This window comes from Chelmon rostratus, chromosome 7, assembly GCF_017976325.1.
Source record: "Chelmon rostratus isolate fCheRos1 chromosome 7, fCheRos1.pri, whole genome shotgun sequence".
Taxonomy (NCBI): domain Eukaryota; kingdom Metazoa; phylum Chordata; class Actinopteri; order Chaetodontiformes; family Chaetodontidae; genus Chelmon; species Chelmon rostratus.
The window spans coordinates 19,319,552-19,343,472 of record NC_055664.1 but is presented as its reverse complement, the minus strand read 5'-3'; the positions used below and the strand labels follow the sequence as shown (position 1 = coordinate 19,343,472).

Here is a 23,921-nt window from a genome sequence, read left to right as displayed (position 1 = left end):
TTACTCACCAAAGGTATGTAAGTAGGTTGCAGATGAACCGGGTTGTGATCAGATCTGCCTAGTGGGGGGAGGGGTGAAGCGTTGTATGCATCCTTGGTGTTTGCATACAGTAAATCCAGTGTTTTAGTGTCTCTGGTGTGGCATTTGACATTTTGAGTACAAGATACTTGTGCTCAAAAAGAGGGATTCATTCTCAGTGAAGAACCTTGGACCCCTAATCTGTCTCTATACATGCCAAAGAGCAGTGATTCCTAACACGTCTCTGGGGGTCATCAGGTGGATACCTCCCTTCAACGGTGTTTCGCCTACTTAGTCCCACATCGTCTGGGAGGCTAGGCTGTGAGATCCAGCGTCCTAGAGTCACCCCCCCTAGTGCCAGCTCACACTGCTTCTACACAATCCAAACAGAGCTGCCACGTTCAACTGACCCAGGCCTGTTTAGGAGATGCTCCAGGTAGTGGCCAGTACTGATGCTACCATTTAGCTAATGCTAATGCTAATGCTGACGGCTAAGGAGAACAGAAGAAGACAATTGAATACTGATGCTACCATTTAGCTAATGCTAATGCTAAATGCTGACTGCTAACTGCTAAGAAGAACGGAAGAAGACAATACAGCTAGATTCATTTATACTGTTAATGTTAACTGCTAGATGCCAATGCTAACTGCTAAGATACTATCATACTACCACCGCTTTAGCTATTATTGATCAAAGATTATTATTAACTGCTACACTGCTACCACAGGCCTAGATGCCACATGTAACTGCCAAGTGCCGCACTACCATCATCTACCCCTGCCTCTCACCAACTGCACCAATAAAAACGGAGTGTGGGGATGCAAACCCTGATTTGGGTAGGGGGTAGAAAGTAAAGAGGTAGAGTCAAAGATGAAAGTAGGGATTGGATACAAACCCTTGTTTGGGTATGGGATAGAAAGTTTAGAGGGTGCTGAAGGTGGAGGCCTAAACCACAGACTAGATTTAACAGCCTCTTCTAACATTTCTTTCAAGAAGCAAACAAAACAGGAAGACAACCAAAAAAGAACAAAAAAACAAAAACAAAAAAAACAAGCCAACTCTGTATCTTACAACACAAACTCACCTGAACAGGCCACATGGTCCCAAAGAGAGACTCTAGCTGGCCACACCCCCACCTTATCTACACTTCCTCTTCCTGGATCTCTTCCTATTGGGAGAGAGAAGATGGGGCGGGGAAAGCAGAGCAGAGGTATCTTGTTCAGACTTTAAAGGATAACTTTCGTTTTTTACAACCTGGACCTTATTTGTAGCATTAAATAGGGCCATTTACTCACCCAGACAACTTTGGTGGCATTTGGAGTCCTTTTGAAGAAATTAGTCCCAGAGGAGCAGCACGTATATCCGTATAATGCGAGTACTCGGGGCATCCATGCGCAGCCTCTTCATAACGCATAATCTGTGGCAAAACTCGTTCATATTCCAATATTTTGTTCTCTGCCTCCCCCTACTCCCTCACTGCCTTTATTTCACCCCCAACTACTATTATGTCTCCTAATCCATATCCACTGACTAGACCTAGCAGCCTCATCTGACATCTCCCTCACTGTCTTCCTTAAATTTTGCCCCTCCACTTCCAGCTCCCTCAACAGTGAAACAGCTGACCCTGCAACAAAACCTCTACACCCCACTTCCACTGGGCAAACCCTGGTCTTCCATCCCCTCTGCTCAGATTGCTCTTTAAATCTGCATACCTAGTCTTCCTCCTTTCATAAGCTGCCTCCACTGAATTTTCCCAAGGGACTATTAACTCAATAAAATACACAGTCTTTTTACTCATGGACCATAAGACAATGTCGGGCCTCAGATTACTATAAACTCTTTCCTGGGGCACAACTAGCTTTCCTCCCAAGTCCACCTGCATTTGCCAATCATCAGCCCCTACCAGGCAGCCACCTACCTGCCTTCTCCTTGCAGACATATCACTGACAGCATTGTAACTTCTCTATGGGGTGCAGTGTATGACTGCAGAGTTTAGTGCATCCAGCCTTCCCAGGGACACCTTTGTTTTCAAATTGGGGAAATGTACTTACTCAACTAAATAAATGACTGGGTGAGGAGCAGAGATTGTTTGCAGATACTGTACAACTTCCAGTGTGGAGTGCAGCTTTCTCTTGGGATGGGGCCATAAGGATTAGTTTGTCTAAGTAAAACAAACTGCTGATCCCTTTTCTGTGTTGCGGCTCCAGTACTGGTTCCCTGCATTTCAAGAATGTTGGATAAGGCAGAGAATATCCAAATGGCAGCTGCTAGAGCTGGTATTCTCTTTGGAGAAGCACCAGAATTTTCTGTGTTTTCCATATGGATATGGAAATACACATCTCTCAGTTAAATGGAAGTAAACCACATGCCAGGACGCACGTACTCCAATACTTTCTGATTGTCAACATGTGGATAGGTCACTTTATATTGTACCTGTTTTGTTTTTTTTTTGCTTTTTTTTTGATGTGAGAATAAAACTCCTGATTCTCCTCTCCTGGAGGGACACAGGAGATCCCTTTCTTTCTCTGTCAGCAATGACATGATAATTTCCACCACAACGTGAAGGGGTGGGGGGACTGGCAAACTGGAATGTGTAGTCTCTTAAACCTAATCTTGACAGCCATGTTTTGATGGACAGCAGGCTTCCATCTGGCCATGATAGGCAGTGCTCTGTAAATGGGGGCACATCTGTGGAGCATCTGTTGACATAAGTTACAGCTAGCTCAGAGCCATCTCTGCCACTGTTTTGAAGCAATTGCCCCTTTATCACTGCCCATGGGCCAGCACTGTCGATGGTTGGTGGAAATGCATGACACGTGTTCAGGCGCATGACGCATTACGGGTGTTCATGTGTTCTGTTCCTGAAGCATCAGGAACAGAAACTGGCCTGTTTAAAGCAGAGGTTCATTGCTTTTATTGCTCCTGAATTTGGTTGTGCCAAATGTGTTACTTTATTACATCATTTTGTAACTTCGAGTTACAAAAGTAAAAGTCTTTTCATATATGACCGGAGGGGAGCCAAGCCTGGCAGATGCACAACACAACACACACCAACCGCATGGATTTCTGCATTTCTGTTTTTCGCCACAGCTCCTGGAGACTTAAGAGAGAGAGACTCAGTATTCCTGCCCTTTCATTCCAAGCCAGAACACAATGCAGTCAAGGCCATTTGCAAAACACATGGGTTACCCTTGCGTCTGCTGAATAAAGTTGCCTTGGTACCAAAAATGGAAGGTGACCTTCTTTTTAGCGGCAAGACCATGGCAAACCGCTATTCCATATCCCCATGGTGAAAGACTTGTGGCATACTAGCACTCTCAGCTTTTTAGAGAGAAAAGGCTGTCTCCATGATGGGCAGGAGCTCCATGAAGCAAGACTGCAGAAAAGAAAGTCAGGCCGGCCCACCTTCCTGACGATGCCCAACAAGACCTGGCAGTCCTTAGCAGCTGGCATATGGTTGGCAGACTGACATGAAGATAGAGTGAGCTGGCACGATGGGGACAGGGGGCGCTAACAGGTGGCCTACTAGTTATACATGAGGTAATCCTTGCGGCAGGGGTGAAGATCTGACAGCAGGATGTGGCCAGTTTGGGAGGTGGGGCACAAGGAGACAGCTTCATCTTTTCTGCAGTTGGCAGGTAATGCAGAAGCAAACCTTAGGCGGACCCATGCAAGGCACAAGGCCACAACTGTGCTTGCACATGGGAATGAACTCAATAGTGACAGCTCTTTGCAAAGCCTATAAAAAATAGAAGATCCCTCTCACTCTTCTCACATGGGAGGTGCACAGCGGAGTTTGTAGATTTTCAAGATACTGAGCACTTAGCCTAGACATCGGTAAAGGAGTCCAGTGGGGATAAACAATCTCTATTTTGTTGGGTTTTTTTAATGTATTCTGGCACCTGGTGTACATTCAAACTACATGTACTAACCGTTTAAAAATTGAAATGTGTACCTCAACAACTATTTACCTTAAATTTAACTAGTAATAATTAGTACTGGTATTGTGTAGAAACAGAATACTTCACTACTACCAAACATTTATTGATTAGATTTGGTAAACATGTCTTTCAATGAAAATTGAAATGTGTACCTAAAAACTGTTGTATTTCACTTGATTTCATACATTCTATTTAGCCTTTATGTTTTACTACGATTCAATGTGTTTTATGTTCAACCTTATGTTATGCATCATTATAAAGACTGTGGTGTGTGTTTTTGAACCCTCCAGAAGGAAATAGGGTGTTTTTTACACTATGGCACTATGGCATTATGTTTGTCACTTCCTGACAAACATAATGCCCTCAGTGAGGCTGAACCCATGGGAAGACATTCTGGGGTTGGCTGAAATAGGCTTATTTTGGTTAATCAAGACCAATATTCAGTCTATGTCCAACTGGGAGGCTCTGTTATACTTGTTTGCTTCAGAGGCCAGGGGTCAATTGTTTGTTACTTTAGTTATTGGAATATAAAGACACACACACAAGCACACATTCATGCAGTGTACTGTATCATTGTTCATGTTTTGTTTGTTTTGTAAAAATCCAGAAATATTTAGTTCTTTTTCTCCACCTGAACTGATACAGTCTGCAAGTTCTCTTGTACTCTTCCCGCTGTAACTTGAATCCCGCAGCACTGACCACCAGCCCTCCCTCACCAACACATGCACACACCTGCAGAGAGACCTGTATTTATTTTGACAGGCTGCTATGTTACAAAGACAATCCCACAATTGCACATTCTATTTGTTGCTGAACATTGGCTTACATTTAAAATTAAATTCTGGGCTACACTCAAAATGTTCAGGCCAAAAGAACTGACAAATTGACCTGGTGATGCCAAAGGAGATGCATGGAAAAGGATGATTGGGGTTTACTGGCAGTTCTCACATTTCATGTGATATCAGGTTTGCCCCCAAAGTGGTAAAAGATTTCATATAAGGACACACTTATTTGGCATCAGTCCTGCATACTTGATATATAAGTGTTGATACGACTATCAATCTATTGCCTGATGTCTCCATTTTTGTATTGTAGGAGAAGAAGCATTAATTCTGTCTTGTAACAGAAAGTGTAGTGTTTATTACTGAATGTCCCGACCCATGATCGCTTTCTTTGTGTTCCTCTCTGGTCTCAGCAGGATTATGTAACATTTGGGTCCAAACAGTGCCACCAAGAGACCAAAACTGGAGGCCAGGATGGCAAACACCTCCACTGCATCTGAGTATTTGCCTGGTGAGCTGATATAAGCTGGGACAAAGGCCACCCACACAGCACAGAAGATCAGCATGCTGAAAGTGATGAGTTTGGCCTCATTGAAACTGTCTGGAAGATTCCTTGATATAAATGCAATCAGAAAACTGATGATAGCAAGTGAGCCAATATAACCAAGTAACACTGCAAAACCAACTGTGGACCCAACTACACATTCATAAACTATTTTATCATTGTGGTATTGAGTGTTTTTATGAGGAGCTGGTGAGGCAGAGACAATCCAGACAGTGCAGATTACTGCCTGAATAGAAGTAAGAACAATAACTGTCCCTCTCTGCTGCAAAACACCAAACCACTTCAGACTAGCTCCACCTCCTGGCTTGGAGGCCTTGAACACAGCCAGAACCACCATGGTTTTCACGAGGATGTAAGAGACACAAAGCACAAAGCTGATCCCAAATGCTGCATGTCTCAGCTGGCATGTCCACAGGCTGGGACGGCCGATAAACAGCAGTGAACACAGGAAACACAACTTAAGTGACAGCAATAGTTGGAAACTAAGTTCTGAGTTGTTGGCTCGTACGATAGGTGTTCTGCGATGATAGATAAAGATCCCCAGGACAACAGCACAGATGCATGTGCCCAGCAATGATGCAGCAGTCAAGCAGATACCCAGAGGCTCATGGTAGGAGAGGAACTCTGTTTTCTTAGACACACAGTGGTCACGCTGGGGGCTGGACCAGAAGTCCTCTGGACAACTGGTGCACTCAGGGGAGTCTATGAAAACATGGAGAGTCTTGAGTCATATGTATGTTACATCTCCAAACAACAATGTTTAAAACTCAATACCAACCAGTGTCATTGCTGATCTTTCCCTCAAAACAAGGGATGCAATCGAAACAGCACTCAGGTTCCCCTTTCTTTCTGGCTATGCGGGTACCTGGAGGACAGCTCTCACTGCACACTGACTTGGGTGGCTATAGGGAGTAAAAACAATCTTAATAATTTAAGATACTTGTTGTTCCACTTGTTAATTTACTCTGCTAAAATAAGCTACACATGGGTCTAAAAAATGTGTCTAAAAAGTCAGACTTAACCTTGTTTGTTTCGAAGTTCCAGAAGATTTGGTCTTCATTAATTGTGAGTTCTTCTCCTTTGAAAGCCGACCTCTTCACCTCACCCACATTCTGAACTTCAGTTCTTCCATCAGGAAGCCACAGCCAGTTCATGATATCATATATTGGTAAGGCATCACCATTCTCATCAAATGACACTTGATCACCAAATGCTGTCGTGAAGTTGATCCTATCCAAGTAATACACAAGCTTTGAAAATCAGAATAAAGGGAATAAAGGAAAACCAAATAAGATGGAAGAATTATTTGTGGCCATAGTGAACACAGCAGTGAGCATTCAATAATCAAACCGCAAACTGCATGTTTTTTAGCATAGGAAGACATTCACAATTCCAACAAAGCATTGTCTTTAAATTGGACTCACATATAGTGACACAATTTTGCTGCCTCTGACCTGATACCATGATCCATTGATATCACACCCAGCGATATGGAATAAAATTTCATCATTCATTTTATAACTGCTAGGGACCTTTTGATTGGAAAATTCAGAGCTTTGTACCTACACCCCAAATGCTCCTCTGCATTAATACTAGAGTGTGGGATTTAGTGATATAGATGGAGTGTAAACTGACATCACACCTGCCATGGCTCCAGTCTTTTCAGATTGCCACAGCTGTGCCCACTGAAAGGCCCTCTCCCTGACTTGCACTGCAGCATGTCATCAAGGGCATATGCCAGAGCATACACAGCCTTGTACACATTATACTCTGTCCTGAGGTTGGAAATGTCCAATAACTCTGTGTCCACATTCTCCAGATTTTCCTGTCCAGTGCATAATGTTCCCCCAGCTTCCACCCAACCTGCTGGAGGCGGTGCAAATCTGCACTGAAAAGTGTGTTCCCAAAACTGGTTTACCTGAAATATATTCAAAACAGCATGTTATAAATGACAATATATTATTCTTGCACTGACCAGATCAGATTGCACAGTGTTGCACTCACCATGCTATTTCCATAGCTGTTGTTGTGGTGTTGGTCAGGACGTATTTGTAGGAGGAATTCCCTGAGCCCTGGTATTTCTCCTCGACGGATGGCGATGCCCAGTGTGCCACCCAGGAATGGCATGAGGTGAGGGGTCTGGAGCGTATTAGCTGCTGTCCAGGCTTCACTGGCCATCCATTGCAGGCCTGTCACATTCTGCCTCACCACCTTTGCATTATAACAAATATATAAATACATACAGCCATGCCACTACAATAGTGTCTAGCCTTTTCAATTATTCACACTTTACACAGCTGATGTCATCTAAGTCATTCATACTCAGCTGCAAACCTTTGTTTTAAATAGTATGATTAGCAAAGTGATGCATGTCATCATAATTAGACTTTCATGTTATCGTTGTGATTAAATGATTTCACTATTAAACCCCTATCACAAATAAGAGTTGAAGCTTATTCGGTTACATATATTAATCACAGGCCAACCTGTTATTGTAACTCATATCACACTGCAAGGAAAACATGATGTGGCATTAATTATAGCTATAGTAATCTATAATTATGTTATATTTCAAGTCCAACCTCTTCCATGAGGATAATCACGTGACTCTCAGGTGCAAACACAATGACCACACGAGCTGTGGATTTCTTCATCACATCCACAATCCTCCGAAGTTCAGCTGGGTCATCGCCCCAAGGCAAAACCTCCAAGTACGCCAGACAACCTCCACCAAGCTGAGCCAGGTCAGACTGGAAGGATCGGGCAGCGTGGAGTCCATAGTCATCATCACTGACCAGCAGACCTGCCCAAGTCCAGCCAAAGTGTTTTAGAATCTGAATCATAGCACGCACCTAAATTAATACAGAGTGAATGAATTAATGCACAGGCTAAAAAATGTTTAAGAGGAAAACCCAATGCATCACGTTACATTTTGCCTTTAAGCTTTGTCATCTATGACCAAACAACCCCATCAATGACAGTATTAGATCACAGAAAAACATTTGTCCGTGCAGAGCAGAGATATTGAGACATGAAATGTTTAACTACACATGTGTTCATGAAATATTTATTATTTGACTGATAGAGAGTCACCTGGAAAGCATCACTGGGGATTGTCCTAAAGAAGGATGGGAACTTTTGCCGGTCACTCAGGCAGGAACATGTGGCAAAATAGCTCACCTGTCAAAGTAACAGACTACACATTATAAAAAACATTCAAGCATTTATGGTTGATTACTGCTGACAACAAACATCAAAATTAAAATTAAGTCAAAATGATGCAAAATATTTCTGAGAAGGCAAAGCAGAAAACTTACCATAGGTACTCTGTACAAACCAAAGACAGTGGAGATGGCAATTGAACGTGTTGAGGAAGAATCACCTACAATCCCGAGGACTGGAGGGGCTCCAACACAGGTCTCATCTAATATAAACTGCTCCTCTTGACCACTGGCTAATGACAGTGCTGCACGGAATCCAATTCCTAGTTTTACACAGTTGTCATAAAGACTGCATCCCAGAGTCACATTAGGTAGCAGGTTGGAGTTTCTGTTGATCTCATCAATAGCAAAGGCCATGGTCTGGGCCCACCTAAATCCTAGAACATCAAAACTAACGCAAGAAACACTACTGTTCATGATTGAAAAATACACCATAAATTAACTGTGTTAACATGTATGTTGCACAACTAAAGGTTGTATAAACAATCAAGCCAGTTGAAAAGCAAAAATTATTGAAAGTTCATTCATTGAGAGTTATGTCTTTAAAACGCATAAATACACCATGTTATTCTGAGTAATATTTGATAATAAAAACACATTCCACTAATGGGATTGTTTTCCCCCATTTACTAATTTTTGTTTTTTCCCTGACAGACTCACCCGTGACAGCTAGGTGGTTGTGGTTCTGAGGTAAAAGAAAGGTCTGGAGAGACAGAAAAGAAGTGGACCTTAAACAGCCCACCAAGAACCACATCTCCAGCCTTGTGCATCCCATTTAGATGAAACTGTCCCAGTAACTTGCAGGAGGAGGACGAAAGAGGGGTGGAAACAGCAGAAGAAAAGTAGCAATACAGCAACATGAAATAAATCAGCAACAGCATAGTGATGACGAACAATGCCCACAGGACTTCCCCCCTCCTGACTCCTTTTCTGAGCTGAGTCAGTTTTCTTGCTATGTCAACTGCTTTTATTGACTTGCAGTATCTTGCACACCACCCACTATGGCATAAGGAAATGTAGGGGCAGGGCCTAAAGTGCATTTCATTTGAGAATGATTTCTTATTGAGGCACAACATTTGCACACTATTAATAACTCTCTTTCAATAAGGCCATATTAGTTACCTTTCCAATCCAAATTTAATTTGTGGCTGACCCTAATGATTGAGAGCTGCTGAAAGTTGTATGACACTCATATTATGTGCTTCTTAGTTTTTTTTTAGTGTCATATCAAGGGGACATTGGTATGTAAGTTACAGTTACCTGCCTAATGCAAAACACAAGGTTTCTTCAGAATCACTTCACAGGTTAAAACCTAAGCACATACATGAGTGTAATGAGTATAATCCCATATTTCTAGGTATGACAAGCATGCCAGATTAAACTGATCGCATCCACAAATCAGTCCTTTGTCTGTGGATTTCACTGTAAAACAACAGTTTAATCAAACGTCCACCAGATGGTAGCAGCATACTAAGACAAGTGGTGAAAGAAAAGGTCTTCCCATCTATTTTTCATTACACTTCAGCTGTTCAGTGGAGGGCTGTTGTATCTGTCTGGCACATAGCGACTTGGAAGACATCAGATACGATCAGTTATGCAGAAATGTGGCAAGTTAGAAATTACCCTATTAGATCTTGACTGCCCAGTTGGCAATGTTGTACAGTAGATATAATCTTTCGCGTGTTTGTCAAATATTCTTAGGCACAAGCATACACGCTCACTGATAATTAGTTGTATTCTTGCAGAAGGGAATAGTTTCAATTGATTATTTTACCCAGAATTCATAGCATTCATAGATGAGAGAAGCACAAAGGAAAATGTGTTACATGTCTCTGAACACAAGATGGTGGGGAGCAACATTGAGTTATACTACCGCTATTTGCAGCTTTAAGATGTGTGAATGGTTGTAAAGGTTGTAGACCACCTCTGACATAATGGTGAATTTATGAAAAGCAGTTTTGATGGCGTGTTAGTGGATGTGCACACCCATACCACTCCAATTTAGCCTCTTGTCATTTTTGTTGAACTTTGCGTTTCTCTCTTCAGTGGGGGCACCCTCATAGTCTGGAGTTTGTTGGACTGATCATGAACACCACCTGGCTTGTGAGTTCACCAGTCAGGCACGGTCTGATGAACAATGTCATTGATTTTTCAGAGTGGGATTGAGTAGGATCCAGTGTTTGAGGGAGTTTCAGTTTTAATGTTTTACAATTCTTTTTTAACCTCTTTTTGGCCCCTTGTCTGTTCTTGTACAGATGTTTGTGGCCATCTGTTATTGGACTGCAGGGTTTGTGCTTGAATTTAACATGGGAGACCTGGGTTTGATTCCCTGGTTAGGCAAATAGTTGTTGTCATTTAGAGAAAGTAGCTGTTACAAATAAAACCATGTTTTTTACCTAAAATTAACCAAGTAGTTTTGGTGCCTTAACCTAACCAAACTGCAACCATCACCAAAGATGTTTCTCAGCAAGCTTTATTTTGAAAGTCTGTTGTGCATTTGTTATGGCTAACTTAACCCCGGAATGAGAATGTATTCTTTTCACACATAGGTACAGCAAAACGTGACACTGATGCAGTGGACCGGCAGATCTGTGACACACTTAAGCTTTATACAGGGTTGAATGTTTGGAAACTCATGAGTTGAGAGGGGATTTTTACATTTGGGGACAATGTCGAAACGGGTGAGTGTATCTTTTAGTCCATATAAACTCAAGAGAGCTAAAGATAAATGCATATACTCATGTTGGATAGAACCAAATAGTTACTGTAATTAATTCAGAACAACAATTTAGTTTAATCAGATGCAAGGTTTACTGACACCATGTCTTGCACAAGGGATATCCTAACATTTGAAGTTCAAGTTTTTTGTACTTGAACTACAACCTGGAAAAAAAAGAATAACTTGTTGTGCATTCTCACACATATTATCCAAGTGACAAGAGATTTCATATTAGGATATTTTTAGTTGGCATCAGCCTTGCTTTTTCAATATTTTAACAGCGGTACTACCATCAACCTATTGCCGTGTACCTCTATTTTGGTATTGTAGAGAGAAAAAGGATTAATTCTGTCTTGTGTCAAACAGTGCAGTGTTTATGACTGGATGCGACCCATGATCGCTTTCTTTGTGTTCCTCTCTGGTCTCAGCAGGATTATGTAACATTTGGGTCCAAACAGAGCCATCAAGAGACCAAAACTGGAGGCCAGGATCGCAAACACCTCCACTGCATCTGAGTATTTGCCTGGTGAGCTGATATAAGCTGGGACAAAGGCCACCCACACAGCACAGAAGATCAGCATGCTGAAAGTGATGAGTTTGGCCTCATTGAAACTGTCTGGAAGATTCCTTGATATAAATGCAATCAGAAAACTGATGATAGCAAGTGAGCCAATATAACCAAGTAACACTGCAAAACCAACTGTGGACCCAACTACACATTCATAAACTATTTTATCATTGTGGTATTGAGTGTTTTTATGAGGAGCTGGTGAGGCAGAGACAATCCAGGCAGTGCAGATTGCTGCCTGAATAGAAGTAAGAACAATAACTGTCCCTCTCTGCTGCAAAACACCAAACCACCTCAGACTGGCTCCTCCTCCTGGCTTGGAGGCCTTGAACACAGCCAGAACCACCATGGTTTTCACGAGGATGCAAGAGACACAAAGCACAAAGCTGATCCCAAATGCTGCATGTCTCAGCTGGCATGTCCACAGGCTGGGACGGCCGATAAACAGCAGTGAACACAGGAAACATAGCTTAAGTGACAGCAATAGTTGGAAACTAAGTTCTGAGTTGTTGGCTCGTACGATAGGTGTGCTGCGATGATAGATAAAGATCACCAGGACAACAGCACAGATGCATGTGCTGAGCAACGAGGTGGCTGTCAAGCAGATACCCAGAGGCTCATGGTAGGAGAGGAACTCTGTTTTCTTAGGCACACAGTGGTCACGCTGGGGGCTGGACCAGAAGTCCTCTGGACAACTGGTGCACTCAGGGGAGTCTATGAAAACATGGAGAGTCTTGAGTCATATGTATGTTACATCTCCAAACAACAATGTTTAAAACTGAATACCAACCAGTGTCATTGCTGATCTTTCCTTCAGAACAAGGGATGCAATCGAAACAACATTCAGGTTCCCCTTTCTTTCTGGCCATGCGGGTACCTGGTGGGCAGCTCTCACTGCACACTGACTTGGGTGGCTATAGGGAGTAATAACAATCTTAATAATTTAAGACACCTGTTTTTCTACTTTTTAATTTACTCTGCTAAAATATACGGAGCCCCTAAAGTGTCATGAAGAAAAAAAAACTATATCGTGCGCACAAGATACTAAAACGTGCGCACGAGATACTAAAACGTGCGCTCGATTTAATGCACTCCTTCATTTTTACAGACAGGTAGCAACAAGAATAGTCAGCGGGCTCCGTTCACGACTGATTCTGATTTTAATATTTACCGTATTTTCCGCACTATAAGGCACACCTAAAAGCCCCCAAAACCCACAGTGCGCCTTATAATCCGATGCGCCTTTTGTATGGATCAATATTGCTGAATTATGGCTATCGTATTCAGGGGGCGTGGCCGAAGTAACAGCGGTATTCCACTCTCTGGGTGCAGTCATCATTTTACTGGCATGCAGTCAGCTGTCAACCTGAATAATAAAATGACTATTTCACTAAACAATGAAAAAATATGGATATATGCTAAATAATAGGCAATTAAAATATTAATCAAACGTGGTTAATGTGATTTCTGCTCCTGAACCTCAGCGCACAGCGTCTGCACATCTGCGCTGTGCATGCGCCGTCACCTGCATCTTTACGCAGGATAAGCTGTCATCTGTGAGCGCGCGCGGTATTTGTTTCAAAATGAACAAACTAAAATAAAATACATTTTAAATAAATGGTCATGGCTCCGGAGCCGCGGGTTGCCAACCCCTGATCTAGTGGATGCATAACGCAACCCCAGACACCACTGTACGGTAGTTTCTTTCTATGCGCCTTATAATGCGGTGCGCCCTATATATGAAAAAAAAAGTTTTAAAATAGGCCATTCTTTGAAGGTGCGCGTAATAATCGGGTGTAATATCCATATTTTTTCATTATTCAGTGAAATAGTCATTTTATTATTCAGGTTGACAGCTGACTGCACGCCAGTAAAAGGATGAACGGAGCCCGCTGTCTATTGTTGTTGCTACCTGTCTGTATAAATGAAAGAGTGCATTAAATCAGCGCACGTTTTAGTATCTCGTGCGCACGATTTAGCTTAAACTTGCGCACGTTTTAGTATCTCCTGCGCATGTTTTAGCTATCTCGTGCGCACGATTTAGTATTGCGTGCGCACCATATAGTTTTTTTTTTCTTCATGACATTTTAGGGGCTCCGAAATAATAAGATACACATGGGTCAAAAAAATGTGTCTAAAAAGTCAGACTTAACCTTGTTTGTTTCGAAGTTCCAGAAGATTTTGTCTTCATCAATTGTGAATTCTTCACCTTTGAAAGCTGACCTCTTCACCTCACCCACATTCAGAACTTCGGTTCTTCCATCAGGAAGCCACAGCCAGTTCATGATATCATATATTGGTAAGGCATCACCATTCTCATCAAATGACACTTGATCACCAAATGCTGTTGTGAAGTTGACCTTTTCCAAGTAATACACAAGCTATGAAAATCAGAATAAAGGGAATAAAGGAAAACCAAATAAGATGGAAGAATTATATGTGGCCATAGTGAACACAGCAGTGAGCATTCAATAATCAAACTGCAAACTGCATGTTTTTTAGCATAGGAAGACATTCACAATTCCAACAAAGCATTGTCTTTAAATTGGACTCACATATAGTGACACAATTTTGCTGTCTCTGACCTGATACCACGATCCATTGATATCACACCCAGCGATATGGAATAAAATTTCGTCATTCATTTTATAACTGCTAGGGACCTTATGATTTGTAAATTCAGAGCTTTGTACCTACACCCCAAATGCTCCTCTGCATTAATACTAAAGTGTGGGATTTAGTGATATAGAAAGATGGAGTGTAAACTGACATCACACCTGCCATGGCTCCAGTCTTTTCAGATTGCCACAGCTGTGCCCACTGAAAGGCCCTCTCCCTGACTTGCACTGCAGCATGTCATCAAGGGCATATGCCAGAGCATACACAGCCTTGTACACATTATACTCTGTCCTGAGGTTGGAAATGTCCAATAACTCTGTCTCCACCTCCTCCAGATCTTCCTGTCCAGTGCATAATGTTCCCCCAGCTTCCACCCAACCTGTTGGAGGCGGTGCAAATCTGCACTGAAAAGTGTGTTCCCAAAACTGGTTTACCTGAAATATATTCAAAACAGCATGTTATAAATGACAATATATTATTCTTGCACTGACCAGATCAGATTGCACAGTGTTGCACTCACCATGCTATTTCCATAGCTGTTGTTGTGGTGTTGGTCAGGACGTATTTGTAGGAGGAATTCCCTGAGCCCTGGTATTTCTCCTCGACGGATGGCGATGCCCAGAGTGCCACCCAGGAATGGCATGAGGTGAGGGGTCTGGAGCGTATTAGCTGCTGTCCAGGCTTCACTGGCCATCCACTGCAGGCCTGTCACATTCTGCCTCACCACCTTTGCATTATAACAAATATATAAATACATACAGCCATGCCACTACAATAGTGTCTAGCCTTTTCAATTATTCACACTTTACACAGCTGATGTCATCTAAGTCATTCATACTCAGCTGCAAACCTTTGTTTTAAATAGTATTATTGGCAAAGTGATGCATGTTATCATAATTAGACTTTCATGTTATTGGGGTGATTAAATGATTTCACTATTAAACCCCTATCACAAATAAGAGTTGAAGCTTATTCGGTTACATATATTAATCACAGGCCAACCTCTTGTAACTCATATCACACTGCAAGGAAAACATTAAGTGATATTAATTGTAAATATAGTAATTTATAATTAAGTCATATTTCAAGCCCAACCTCTTCCATGAGGATAATTATGTGTCTCTCAGGTGCAAACACAATGACCACACGAGCTGTGGATTTCTTCATCACATCCACAATCCTCCGAAGTTCAACTGGGTCATCGCCCCAAGGCAAAACCTCCAAGTACGCCAGACAACCTCCACCAAGCTGAGCCAGGTCAGACTGGAAGGATCGGGCAGCGTGGAGTCCATAGTCATCATCACTGACCAGCAGACCTGCCCAAGTCCAGCCAAAGTGTTTTAGAATCTGAATCATAGCACGCACCTAAATGAATACAGAGTGAATTAATTAATACACAGGCTGAAAAATTATTTCAGTGTAAACCTGCTTAACATGTTTCACAATGCATCACATTTAATTATTGCCTTTAAGCTTTGTTATATGTGGCATAACAACCCCATCAATGACAGTATTAGATCACAGAAAAACATTTGTCCGTGCAGAGCAGAGATATTGAGACATGAAATGTTTAACAACACATGTGTTCATGAAATATTTATTATTTGACTGATAGAGAGTCACCTGGAAAGCATCACTGGGGATTGTCCTAAAGAAGGATGGAAACTTTTGCCGGTCACTCAGGCAGGAACATGTGGCAAAATAGCTCACCTGTCAAAGTAACAGACTACACATTATAAAAAACATTCAAGCATGTTGATTATGGTTTATTACTGCTGACAACAAACCTCAAAATTAAAATTAAGTCAAAGTGATACAAAATATTTCTGAGAAGGCAAAGCGGAAAACTTACCATCGGTACTCTGTACAAACCAAAGACAGTGGAGATGGCAATTGAACGTGTTGAGGAACAATCACCTACAATCCCGAGGACTGGAGGGGCTCCAACACAGGTCTCATCTAATATAAACTGCTCCTCTTGACCACTGGCTAATGACAGTGCTGCACGGAATCCAATTCCTAGTTTTACACAGTGATCATAAAGACTGTATCCCAGAGTCACATTAGGTAGCAGGTTGGAGTTTCTGTTGATCTCATCAATAGCAAAGGCCATGGTCTGGGCCCACCTAAATCCTAGAACATCAAAACTAACGCAAGAAACACTACTGTTCATGATTGAAAAATACACCATAAATTAACTGTGTTAACATGTATGTTGCATAACTAAAGGTTGTATAAACAATCAAGCCAGTTGAAAAGCAAAAATTATTGAAAGTTCATTCGTTGAGAGTTATGTCTTTAAAACGCATAAATACACCATGTTATTCTGAGTAATATTTCATAATAAAAACACATTCCACTAATGGGATTGTTTTCCCCCATTTACTAATTTTCACTGTTTCCCTGACAGACTCACCCGTGACAGCTAGTTGGTTGTGGTTCTGAGGTAAAAGAAAGGTCAGGAAAGACAGAAAAGAAGTGGATCTTAAACAGCCCACCAAGAACCACATCTCCAGCCTTGTGCATCCCATTTAGATGAAACTGTCCCAGTAACTGGCAGGAGGAGGACAAAAGACGGGTGGAAACAGCAGAAGAAAAGTAGCAATACAACAACATGAAATAAATAAGCAACAGCATAGTAATGTCGAACAATGCCCACAGGACTTCCCCCCTCCTGACTCCTTTTCTTAGCTGAGTCAGTTTTCTTGCTATGTCAACTCCTTTTATTGACTTGCAGTATCTTGCACACCACCCACTATGGCATAAGGGAATGTAGGGGCAGGGCCTAAAGTGAGAGTTTACACACTTTTAATAACATTGGGGACAAAATAAAAAAAACGGATGAGTGTATCTTTAAGTCAATTTCAGCTTTAGACAAATCAAAATAAATTCTTAAAGTCATTCAGATTAACCTAAATAGATTGCATCAATAATTCAGAAAAAGTAACTCAGTTTAAAAAGATGTACAGTTTACCGACACCATGAAAACTCAAAAAGCCAATGATAGTATTTGAGGTTCAAGTGTTTTGTACTCTAACTACATCCTAGAAAAAACAGAATAACTTGCTTTGTGTTCTTGCATGTTTATCAATGCGGTAATAGATTTCACGAAAGGATACACTTATTTTAACATTGATAATACTTTCCACCTATGGCCTGATGGATGTATTTTTGTATTGTATAGAGAAAAAGGATTAATTCTGTCTTGTTACATACACTGCAGTGTTTATGACTCAATGCCCCGACCCATGATCGCTTTCTTTGTGTTCCTCTCTGGCCTCAGCAGGATTATGTAACATTTGGGTCCAAACAGCGCCACCAAGAGACCAAAACTGGAGGCCAGGATGGCAAACACCTCCACTGCATCTGAGTATTTACCTGGTGAGCTGATATAAGCTGGGACAAAGGCCACCCACACAGCACAGAAGATCAGCATGCTGAAAGTGATGAGTTTGGCCTCATTGAAACTGTCTGGAAGATTCCTTGATATAAATGCAATCAGAAAACTGATGATAGCCAGTGAGCCAATATAACCAAGTAACACTGCAAAACCAACTGTGGACCCAACTACACACTCATAAACTATTTTATCATTGTGGTATTGAGTGTTTTTATGAGGAGCTGGTGAGGCAGAGACAATCCAGACAGTGCAGATTACTGCCTGAATAGAAGTAAGAACAATCACTGTCCCCCTCTGCTGCACAGCTCCAAACCACTTCAGACTGGCTCCACCTCCTGGCTTGGAGGCCTTGAACACAGCCAGAACCACCATGGTTTTCACGAGGATGCATGAGACACAAAGCACAAAGCTGATTCCAAATGCTACATGTCTCAGCTGGCATGTCCACAGTCTGGGGCGGCCGATAAACAGCAGTGAACACAGGAAGCACAACTTAAGTGACAGCAATAGTTGGAAACTAAGTTCTGAGTTGTTGGCTCGTACGATAGGTGTTCTACGATGATAGATAAAGATCCCCAGGACAACAGCACAGATGCATGTGCCCAGCAATGATGCAGCAGTCAAGCAGATACCCAGAGGCTCATGGTAGGAGAGGAACTCTGTTTTCTTCAGAACACAGTGGTCACGCTGGGGGCTGGACCAGAAGTCCTCTGGACAAAGGGAGCACTCCATGGAGTCTATGAAAATAGGAGCAGTCTTGAGACTCAAGTTTACTGTATATGACATCTCCAAACAACAATGTTTCAAACTGAATACCAACCAGTCTTATTGCTGATCTTTCCTTCAGAACAAGGGATGCAATCGAAACAGCACTCAGGTTCCCCTTTCTTTCTGGCCATGCGGGTACCTGGAGGGCAGCTGTCACTGCACACTGACTTGGGTGGCTGTTGAGAGGAAAATAGCTACTTTTTCATTTACACTGCTATAATGAGATATACATGGATAAAAAAAAACATGTGTCTAAAAAATCAGAAGTAACCTTGTTTGTTTCAAAGTTCCAGAAGATTTTGTCTTCATCAATTGTGAGTTCTTCACCTTTGAAGACCGACCTCTTCACCTCACCCACATTCTGAACTTCGGTTCTTCCATCAGGGAGCCACAGCCAGTTCATGATATCATATATTGGTAAGGCATCACCATTCTCATCAAATGACACTTGATCACCAAATGGTGTTGTGAAGTTGATCCTATCCAAGTAATACACAAGCTATGTATGTCAGAATAAGGGATAGAGGAAAACCAAAGAGGACAGAAGAACTATTTATGACCATGGTGAACACAGTGGTGCTCTGTCCTCAATAATCAAACTACAGGCTGGACTTTTGAACAAATAAGGACACTAGCAATTCCAACAAAGCATTTTTTCTGAAGTCGAGTCACATCTCTGTGTGTAGTGAAATCATCATGTTTTCTCTGACATGATCATACTCTCCCAGGCTATTAGCGAGCCGAAGGAATAATCCTGTGAGCTATCTTCTGGGCACCTTGCCATTAGTAATCTAATAGTTTTGTGTTTAGTCATATACCATAAAAGCTTCTCTGCAAAAAATACTAAAGCGTGTCACTTAGTGATGGAGACAGATGGGGTGTAAAGTGATATCACACCTGCCATGACTCCAGTCTTTTCAGATTGCCACAGCTGTGCCCGCTGAAAGGCCCTCTCCCTGGCTCACACTTCAGCATGTCATCAAGGGCATACGCCAGAGCATACACAGCCTTGTAGATATTATACTCTGGCCTGAGGTTTGAAATGTCCAATAACTCTGTCTCCACATCCTCCAGATTTTCCTGTCCAGTGCATAAGGATCCACCAGCTTCCATCCAACCTGTTGGAGGCGGTGCAAATCTGCACTGAAATGTGTGTTCCCAAAACTGGTTTACCTGAAATATATTCAAAACTGCACGTTATAAATTACATTATATTATTCTTGCACTGACCAGATCAGATTGCACAGTGTTTCACTCACCATGCTATTTCCATAGCTGTTGTGGTGTTGGTCAGGACGTATTTGTAGGAGGAATTTCCTGAGCCCTGGTATTTCTCCTCGACGGATGGCGATGCCCAGAGTGCCACCCAGGTATGGCATGAGGTGAGGGGTCTGGAGCACAGTAGCTGCTGTCCAGGCTTCACTGGCCATCCACTGCAGGCCTGTCACATTCTGCCTCACCACCTGTGCATTGAGCCAAATACTGTATTTAAATTCATACTGCCAAGCAACTAACGTTGTCTAGTCTTGTGAATTATACACAGTTTACACACTCATACAGAGATGCAATCTCATGTTTCAGATAGCAGATGATCATCACTCTAGTTTCATGTTATTTGTCTGAGTAAATTATCCCACTTTACAAGCATTCAAACAAAATACTGGCATAATGCGTTCAATTACTTTTTTAGTCACAGGCCAACATGTTATTTAATTTAGATCCCTCAGTTTGACAAATAAAACATGAAGTTGAAGAACTAGTAACTAATTTTTCAAAAGATATATTTCAAGCCCAACCTCTTCCATGAGGTTAATCATGTAACTCTCATGTGCAAACACAATGACCACATGAGCTGTGGATTTCTTCATCAATTCCACAATCCTCCTAAATTCAGCTGGATCGTTGTCCCAAGGCAAAACCTCTAAGTAGGCCAGACAACCTCCACCAGACTGTGCCAGGTCAGACTGGAAGGATCGGGCAGCGTGGAGTCCATAGTCATCATCACTGACCAGCAGACCTGCCCAAGTCCAGCCAAAGCGGTTTAGAATTTGAATCATAGCACGCACCTAAATGAATACAGAGTGACTGAATTATTAGATAGATAATAGATAATAGATTTTTTCATTGGACTGAAAGAACATTCTTCATTAGAAAAGTTTAAATGTTCCTTTATGCATTTTCATTTTGCTAATAGAGAGTCACCTGGAAAGCATCACTTGGGATTGTCCTAAAGAAAGACGGAAACTTTTGCCGGTCACTCAGGCAGGAACATGTGGCAAAATAACTCACCTGTCAAAGACACAGACTGTACATCCTAAAAACTTTCAAAGTCTCTCTGGCTCTTTTAAGCATTTCAGGTTGATTACTGCTGACAACAAACATAACATTTGAAATTAAAGTGATTCAAAATAGTTCTTAGATAGCAAGGTGGAAAACTTACCATAGGCACTCTGTACAAACCTAGGACAGTGGAAATGGCAATGGATCGTGTTGAGGAAGAATCACCTACAATCCCAAGGACTGGAGGAGCTCCAACACAGGTCTCACCTAACATAAACTGCTCCTCTTGACCACTGGCTAATGACAGTGCTGCACGGAATCCAATTCCTAATTTGGCACAGTTATCATAAAGACTGTATCCCAGAGTCACATTAGGTAGCAGGTTGGAGTTTCTGTTGATCTCATCAATAGCAAAGGCCATGGTCTGGGCCCGCCTGAATCCTACAACATCAAAACTGATACAAGAAACACCAATGTTTACTATTGAAATAATACAACATACAGTAACTGTGCCAACATGTATGTTGCACAACTACAATTACAACTAGAAAATTCCCTCTGGGAAATTTTGAAAGGGACACGGGGTGTGTTCGAGCCGACAAAATTATCTACGTTTTAAAGTTTGAATGAAGTCTCTAGGACAAAGTATGGCCGAGCAGCGGACAATTGAAAAAGGCTGAAATTTGAGGAAATTTCCCCATTCATTTCTTATGGGAAATTTATCGCAGTTGTTTGCGTCTTACGTCGGCCTTCGATGGTCATAGCTCGAAAACCGTAAGAGATATCAAAATGTGCCGAGGGTCATTTTGAGCCGACAAAATTATCTACGTTTTAAAGTTTGAATGAAGTCTCTAGGAGAAACTATGGCGAAGCAGCGGACAATTGAAAAAGGCTGCAAATTGAGAAAACGGCAGATATCAGAGGTAGTCAGTCCCTGATTAATGAATTGCTCTCAGCTGTGTTTCTGTGGCTTTCTCCTTGTCTGTCTCTGTTGATCACCTCAGCTGTCTGTGTCTGCTTCTCTCCTCTGCTTCATGTCTCTGTTAACATGAATTAATGAACTGAATCAATAAACATGAATGGAGCTAATGCTAACGGAGCTAACAGAGCTAACACTAACTGAGCTAACAGCTAAAGGTGCGAATATAGCTAACGGCGCTAGCGCTAACAGAGCTAACTGTGCTAACAGAGCTAACAGAGCTAACGGCGTTAACAAGGGGGCGGGGGGATGGGGTTTTCATTATGCATTTGTCTGTGTGTGTGTGTTTATGTATCTGTCGTTGTGTGTGACTGCGTATGTGTGTGTCTTCGTCTGTTTGTGTGTGTGTGTCTGCTTGAACTACACAAGCAGCCCAACCAGCTCCTACATGGAGATGTGTCTGGTATATGTGTGTCTGAATGTGTGTGTGTGTGTGTGTGTGTTTGTTTGTGTGCGTGTGTAACTTCTGCCCCACCTGCTGATAATTACCTCTCTACCTCTCCCACTTTTTACCTGTTCCTGTTCAGTTTTGACGTGCTTGTTTTTAATCACTTTTTAGCTGTTGGTTAGCCCTGCTTGTGTGTGTGTTTGTGTGACTACTGTCTCAACCTTTTTGGCAAAGCGCTTGGTGAAGCTGAGTTTAACTGTTTGTTGGATGGAGATTGTTTTCAAACAATGCCCTTGTTTTGACTGAGCTCGTTAAGATAATCATTCTCAGGCTTGTTGTCCTGCAGATGTGTGTGCGTGGGTTATTGACCGGTGTGTGTGTAAATGACAGTTAATGACACACCTGTTAACTGAAAAGCGGCTTTTTCGCTGTCGGTTTCTTCCGAACAACTTGCGATTGTGTCAAAACCGTAGCTGCTATCAAAAAACCGATTACACTGTGAGATGCGGACAAGTCTGGGCCAGATGTACGTGTGTTTTATGTCCAGATATTCTTTAGAAAAATGACAAAATGGTCGACTTAAAAAGACTCTGCGACTCAGAGAACAGGAGTTTGTATTGTATGCAGTGAGATTTGGGTTCGGCGAACCTCCTGAACTAAATCCTCTGGTGAGAGAACCGTACCTCGTATCAGAGTGTACTATAGATCATCGGACTCCCGAGAACTTCCTGAGTCCGGCCATCTCCTCGTTTTATTCCTGACACAACAACTTTTCGTTTTATGGCGATCTAAAGACAGGAGGCATTTCTGCTTTGCTCACAAAACAGCTCTGAATTTTAACATGGGACTTAATGGGAGAACAGGAGGGCGCTGGCTGCACAAAACGTCTCACTATTTAAATTCAGTAAGTCTCTCGGCTTTTTCGAGGACATCACACGAAAGAGGACAAGTTTGTCTACAAACTGAGCCCAAAATTATGCGTGTAGAGTGTAATTTGTGGCCGTAGCGACGAGAAAACGAGAAGATTTTCAGATCGTTTTTAGACTCTGTGCCACTCTAGCACGCACTCTAGCACGAACATTCCGCGCAATACACACCCATTATAATCTCAAAATTTCCCGCCAAACGATCACTGTCATTGAACAGTGACTGATCAAAAACTATAGGACCAATCAAAATGTGGATGAACACACCAATAGACCAGACTTGGGTCTACATTTTAAAGTTGAAATGAAGTCTCTCGGTGAATGTATGCCTGAGCTACAGATGTTTGAAAAACTCCAATTTCAATCTTGTTTTTTTCGCCCGTCCCATTCATTTCTTATGGGAAATTTATCGCAGTTTTTCGCGTCTTACGACGCGAAAAACTGCGATAAATTTGAGAAAAGTAATAGCACACCGATCCCGAACAATACGCACGTTTTGATATATAATTTGCGAGGGTTTTCTCAAAGCTGCGGGGCGAGTTTGAGGACGAAAACTTGGAGGAAGATGAAAAATAATAATAACTAGAAAATTCCCCCTGGGAAATTTTGAAAGGGACACGGGGTGTGTTCGAGCCGACAAAATTATCTACGTTTTAAAGTTTGAATGAAGTCTCTAGGACAAAGTATGGCCGAGCAGCGGACAATTGAAAAAGGCTGAAATTTGAGGAAATTTCCCCATTCATTTC

At 42.0% G+C, this 23,921-nt stretch overlaps 3 protein-coding genes across 3 annotated transcripts in view; all 3 read right to left on the bottom strand.

Annotated features, from left to right (window-relative positions):
* Positions 1-5,101: 5,101 nt before the first annotated feature.
* LOC121609127 (extracellular calcium-sensing receptor-like) lies at positions 5,102-9,409 on the bottom strand. The gene is made up of 9 exons (XM_041940683.1): positions 9,189-9,409; positions 8,625-8,919; positions 8,401-8,487; positions 7,890-8,159; positions 7,312-7,518; positions 6,950-7,225; positions 6,330-6,557; positions 6,086-6,209; positions 5,102-6,009 (listed from the first exon to the last, which is right to left on the bottom strand). The coding sequence occupies exons 1-9, from the start codon at positions 9,407-9,409 to the stop codon at positions 5,102-5,104; spliced, it is 2,616 nt and encodes an 871-aa protein (XP_041796617.1).
* A 2,212-nt stretch (positions 9,410-11,621) lies between these two features.
* LOC121609266 (extracellular calcium-sensing receptor-like) lies at positions 11,622-17,071 on the bottom strand. The gene is made up of 9 exons (XM_041940851.1): positions 16,851-17,071; positions 16,287-16,581; positions 16,058-16,144; positions 15,530-15,799; positions 14,955-15,161; positions 14,593-14,868; positions 13,969-14,196; positions 12,606-12,729; positions 11,622-12,529 (listed from the first exon to the last, which is right to left on the bottom strand). Exons 1-9 carry the CDS (start codon positions 17,069-17,071, stop codon positions 11,622-11,624), a joined length of 2,616 nt encoding a protein of 871 aa, XP_041796785.1.
* A 589-nt stretch (positions 17,072-17,660) lies between these two features.
* The window catches only part of LOC121609095 (extracellular calcium-sensing receptor-like), a 30,535-nt gene continuing 24,274 nt past the window's right edge, over positions 17,661-23,921 (bottom strand). The window contains exons 2-9 of the mRNA XM_041940641.1: positions 21,043-21,337; positions 20,805-20,891; positions 20,399-20,668; positions 19,862-20,065; positions 19,500-19,775; positions 18,874-19,101; positions 18,655-18,778; positions 17,661-18,571 (exon numbers count right to left, since the gene is read on the bottom strand). Of these exons, the coding sequence (XP_041796575.1) occupies positions 17,661-18,571; positions 18,655-18,778; positions 18,874-19,101; positions 19,500-19,775; positions 19,862-20,065; positions 20,399-20,668; positions 20,805-20,891; positions 21,043-21,337 (2,395 nt within the window). The remainder of the gene's footprint in view (positions 18,572-18,654; positions 18,779-18,873; positions 19,102-19,499; positions 19,776-19,861; positions 20,066-20,398; positions 20,669-20,804; positions 20,892-21,042; positions 21,338-23,921) is intronic.

Excerpts from the sequence above, each read along its gene's own strand:
- LOC121609127 (XM_041940683.1), bottom strand. The coding sequence starts at position 9,409 with ATGCTGTTGCTGATTTATTTCATGTTGCTGTATTGCTACTTTTCTTCT. Across the intron at positions 8,160-8,400 it reads TCCCCAGTGATGCTTTCCAG|GTGCGTGCTATGATTCAGAT; the intron begins GTGACTCTCTAT and ends GTATTAATTTAG. Across the intron at positions 6,010-6,085 it reads AAAGATCAGCAATGACACTG|ACTCCCCTGAGTGCACCAGT; the intron begins GTTGGTATTGAG and ends ATGTTTTCATAG.
- LOC121609266 (XM_041940851.1), bottom strand. The coding sequence starts at position 17,071 with ATGCTGTTGCTTATTTATTTCATGTTGTTGTATTGCTACTTTTCTTCT. Across the intron at positions 15,800-16,057 it reads TCCCCAGTGATGCTTTCCAG|GTGCGTGCTATGATTCAGAT; the intron begins GTGACTCTCTAT and ends GTATTCATTTAG. Across the intron at positions 12,730-13,968 it reads GGAACTTCGAAACAAACAAG|CCACCCAAGTCAGTGTGCAG; the intron begins GTTAAGTCTGAC and ends TACTCCCTATAG.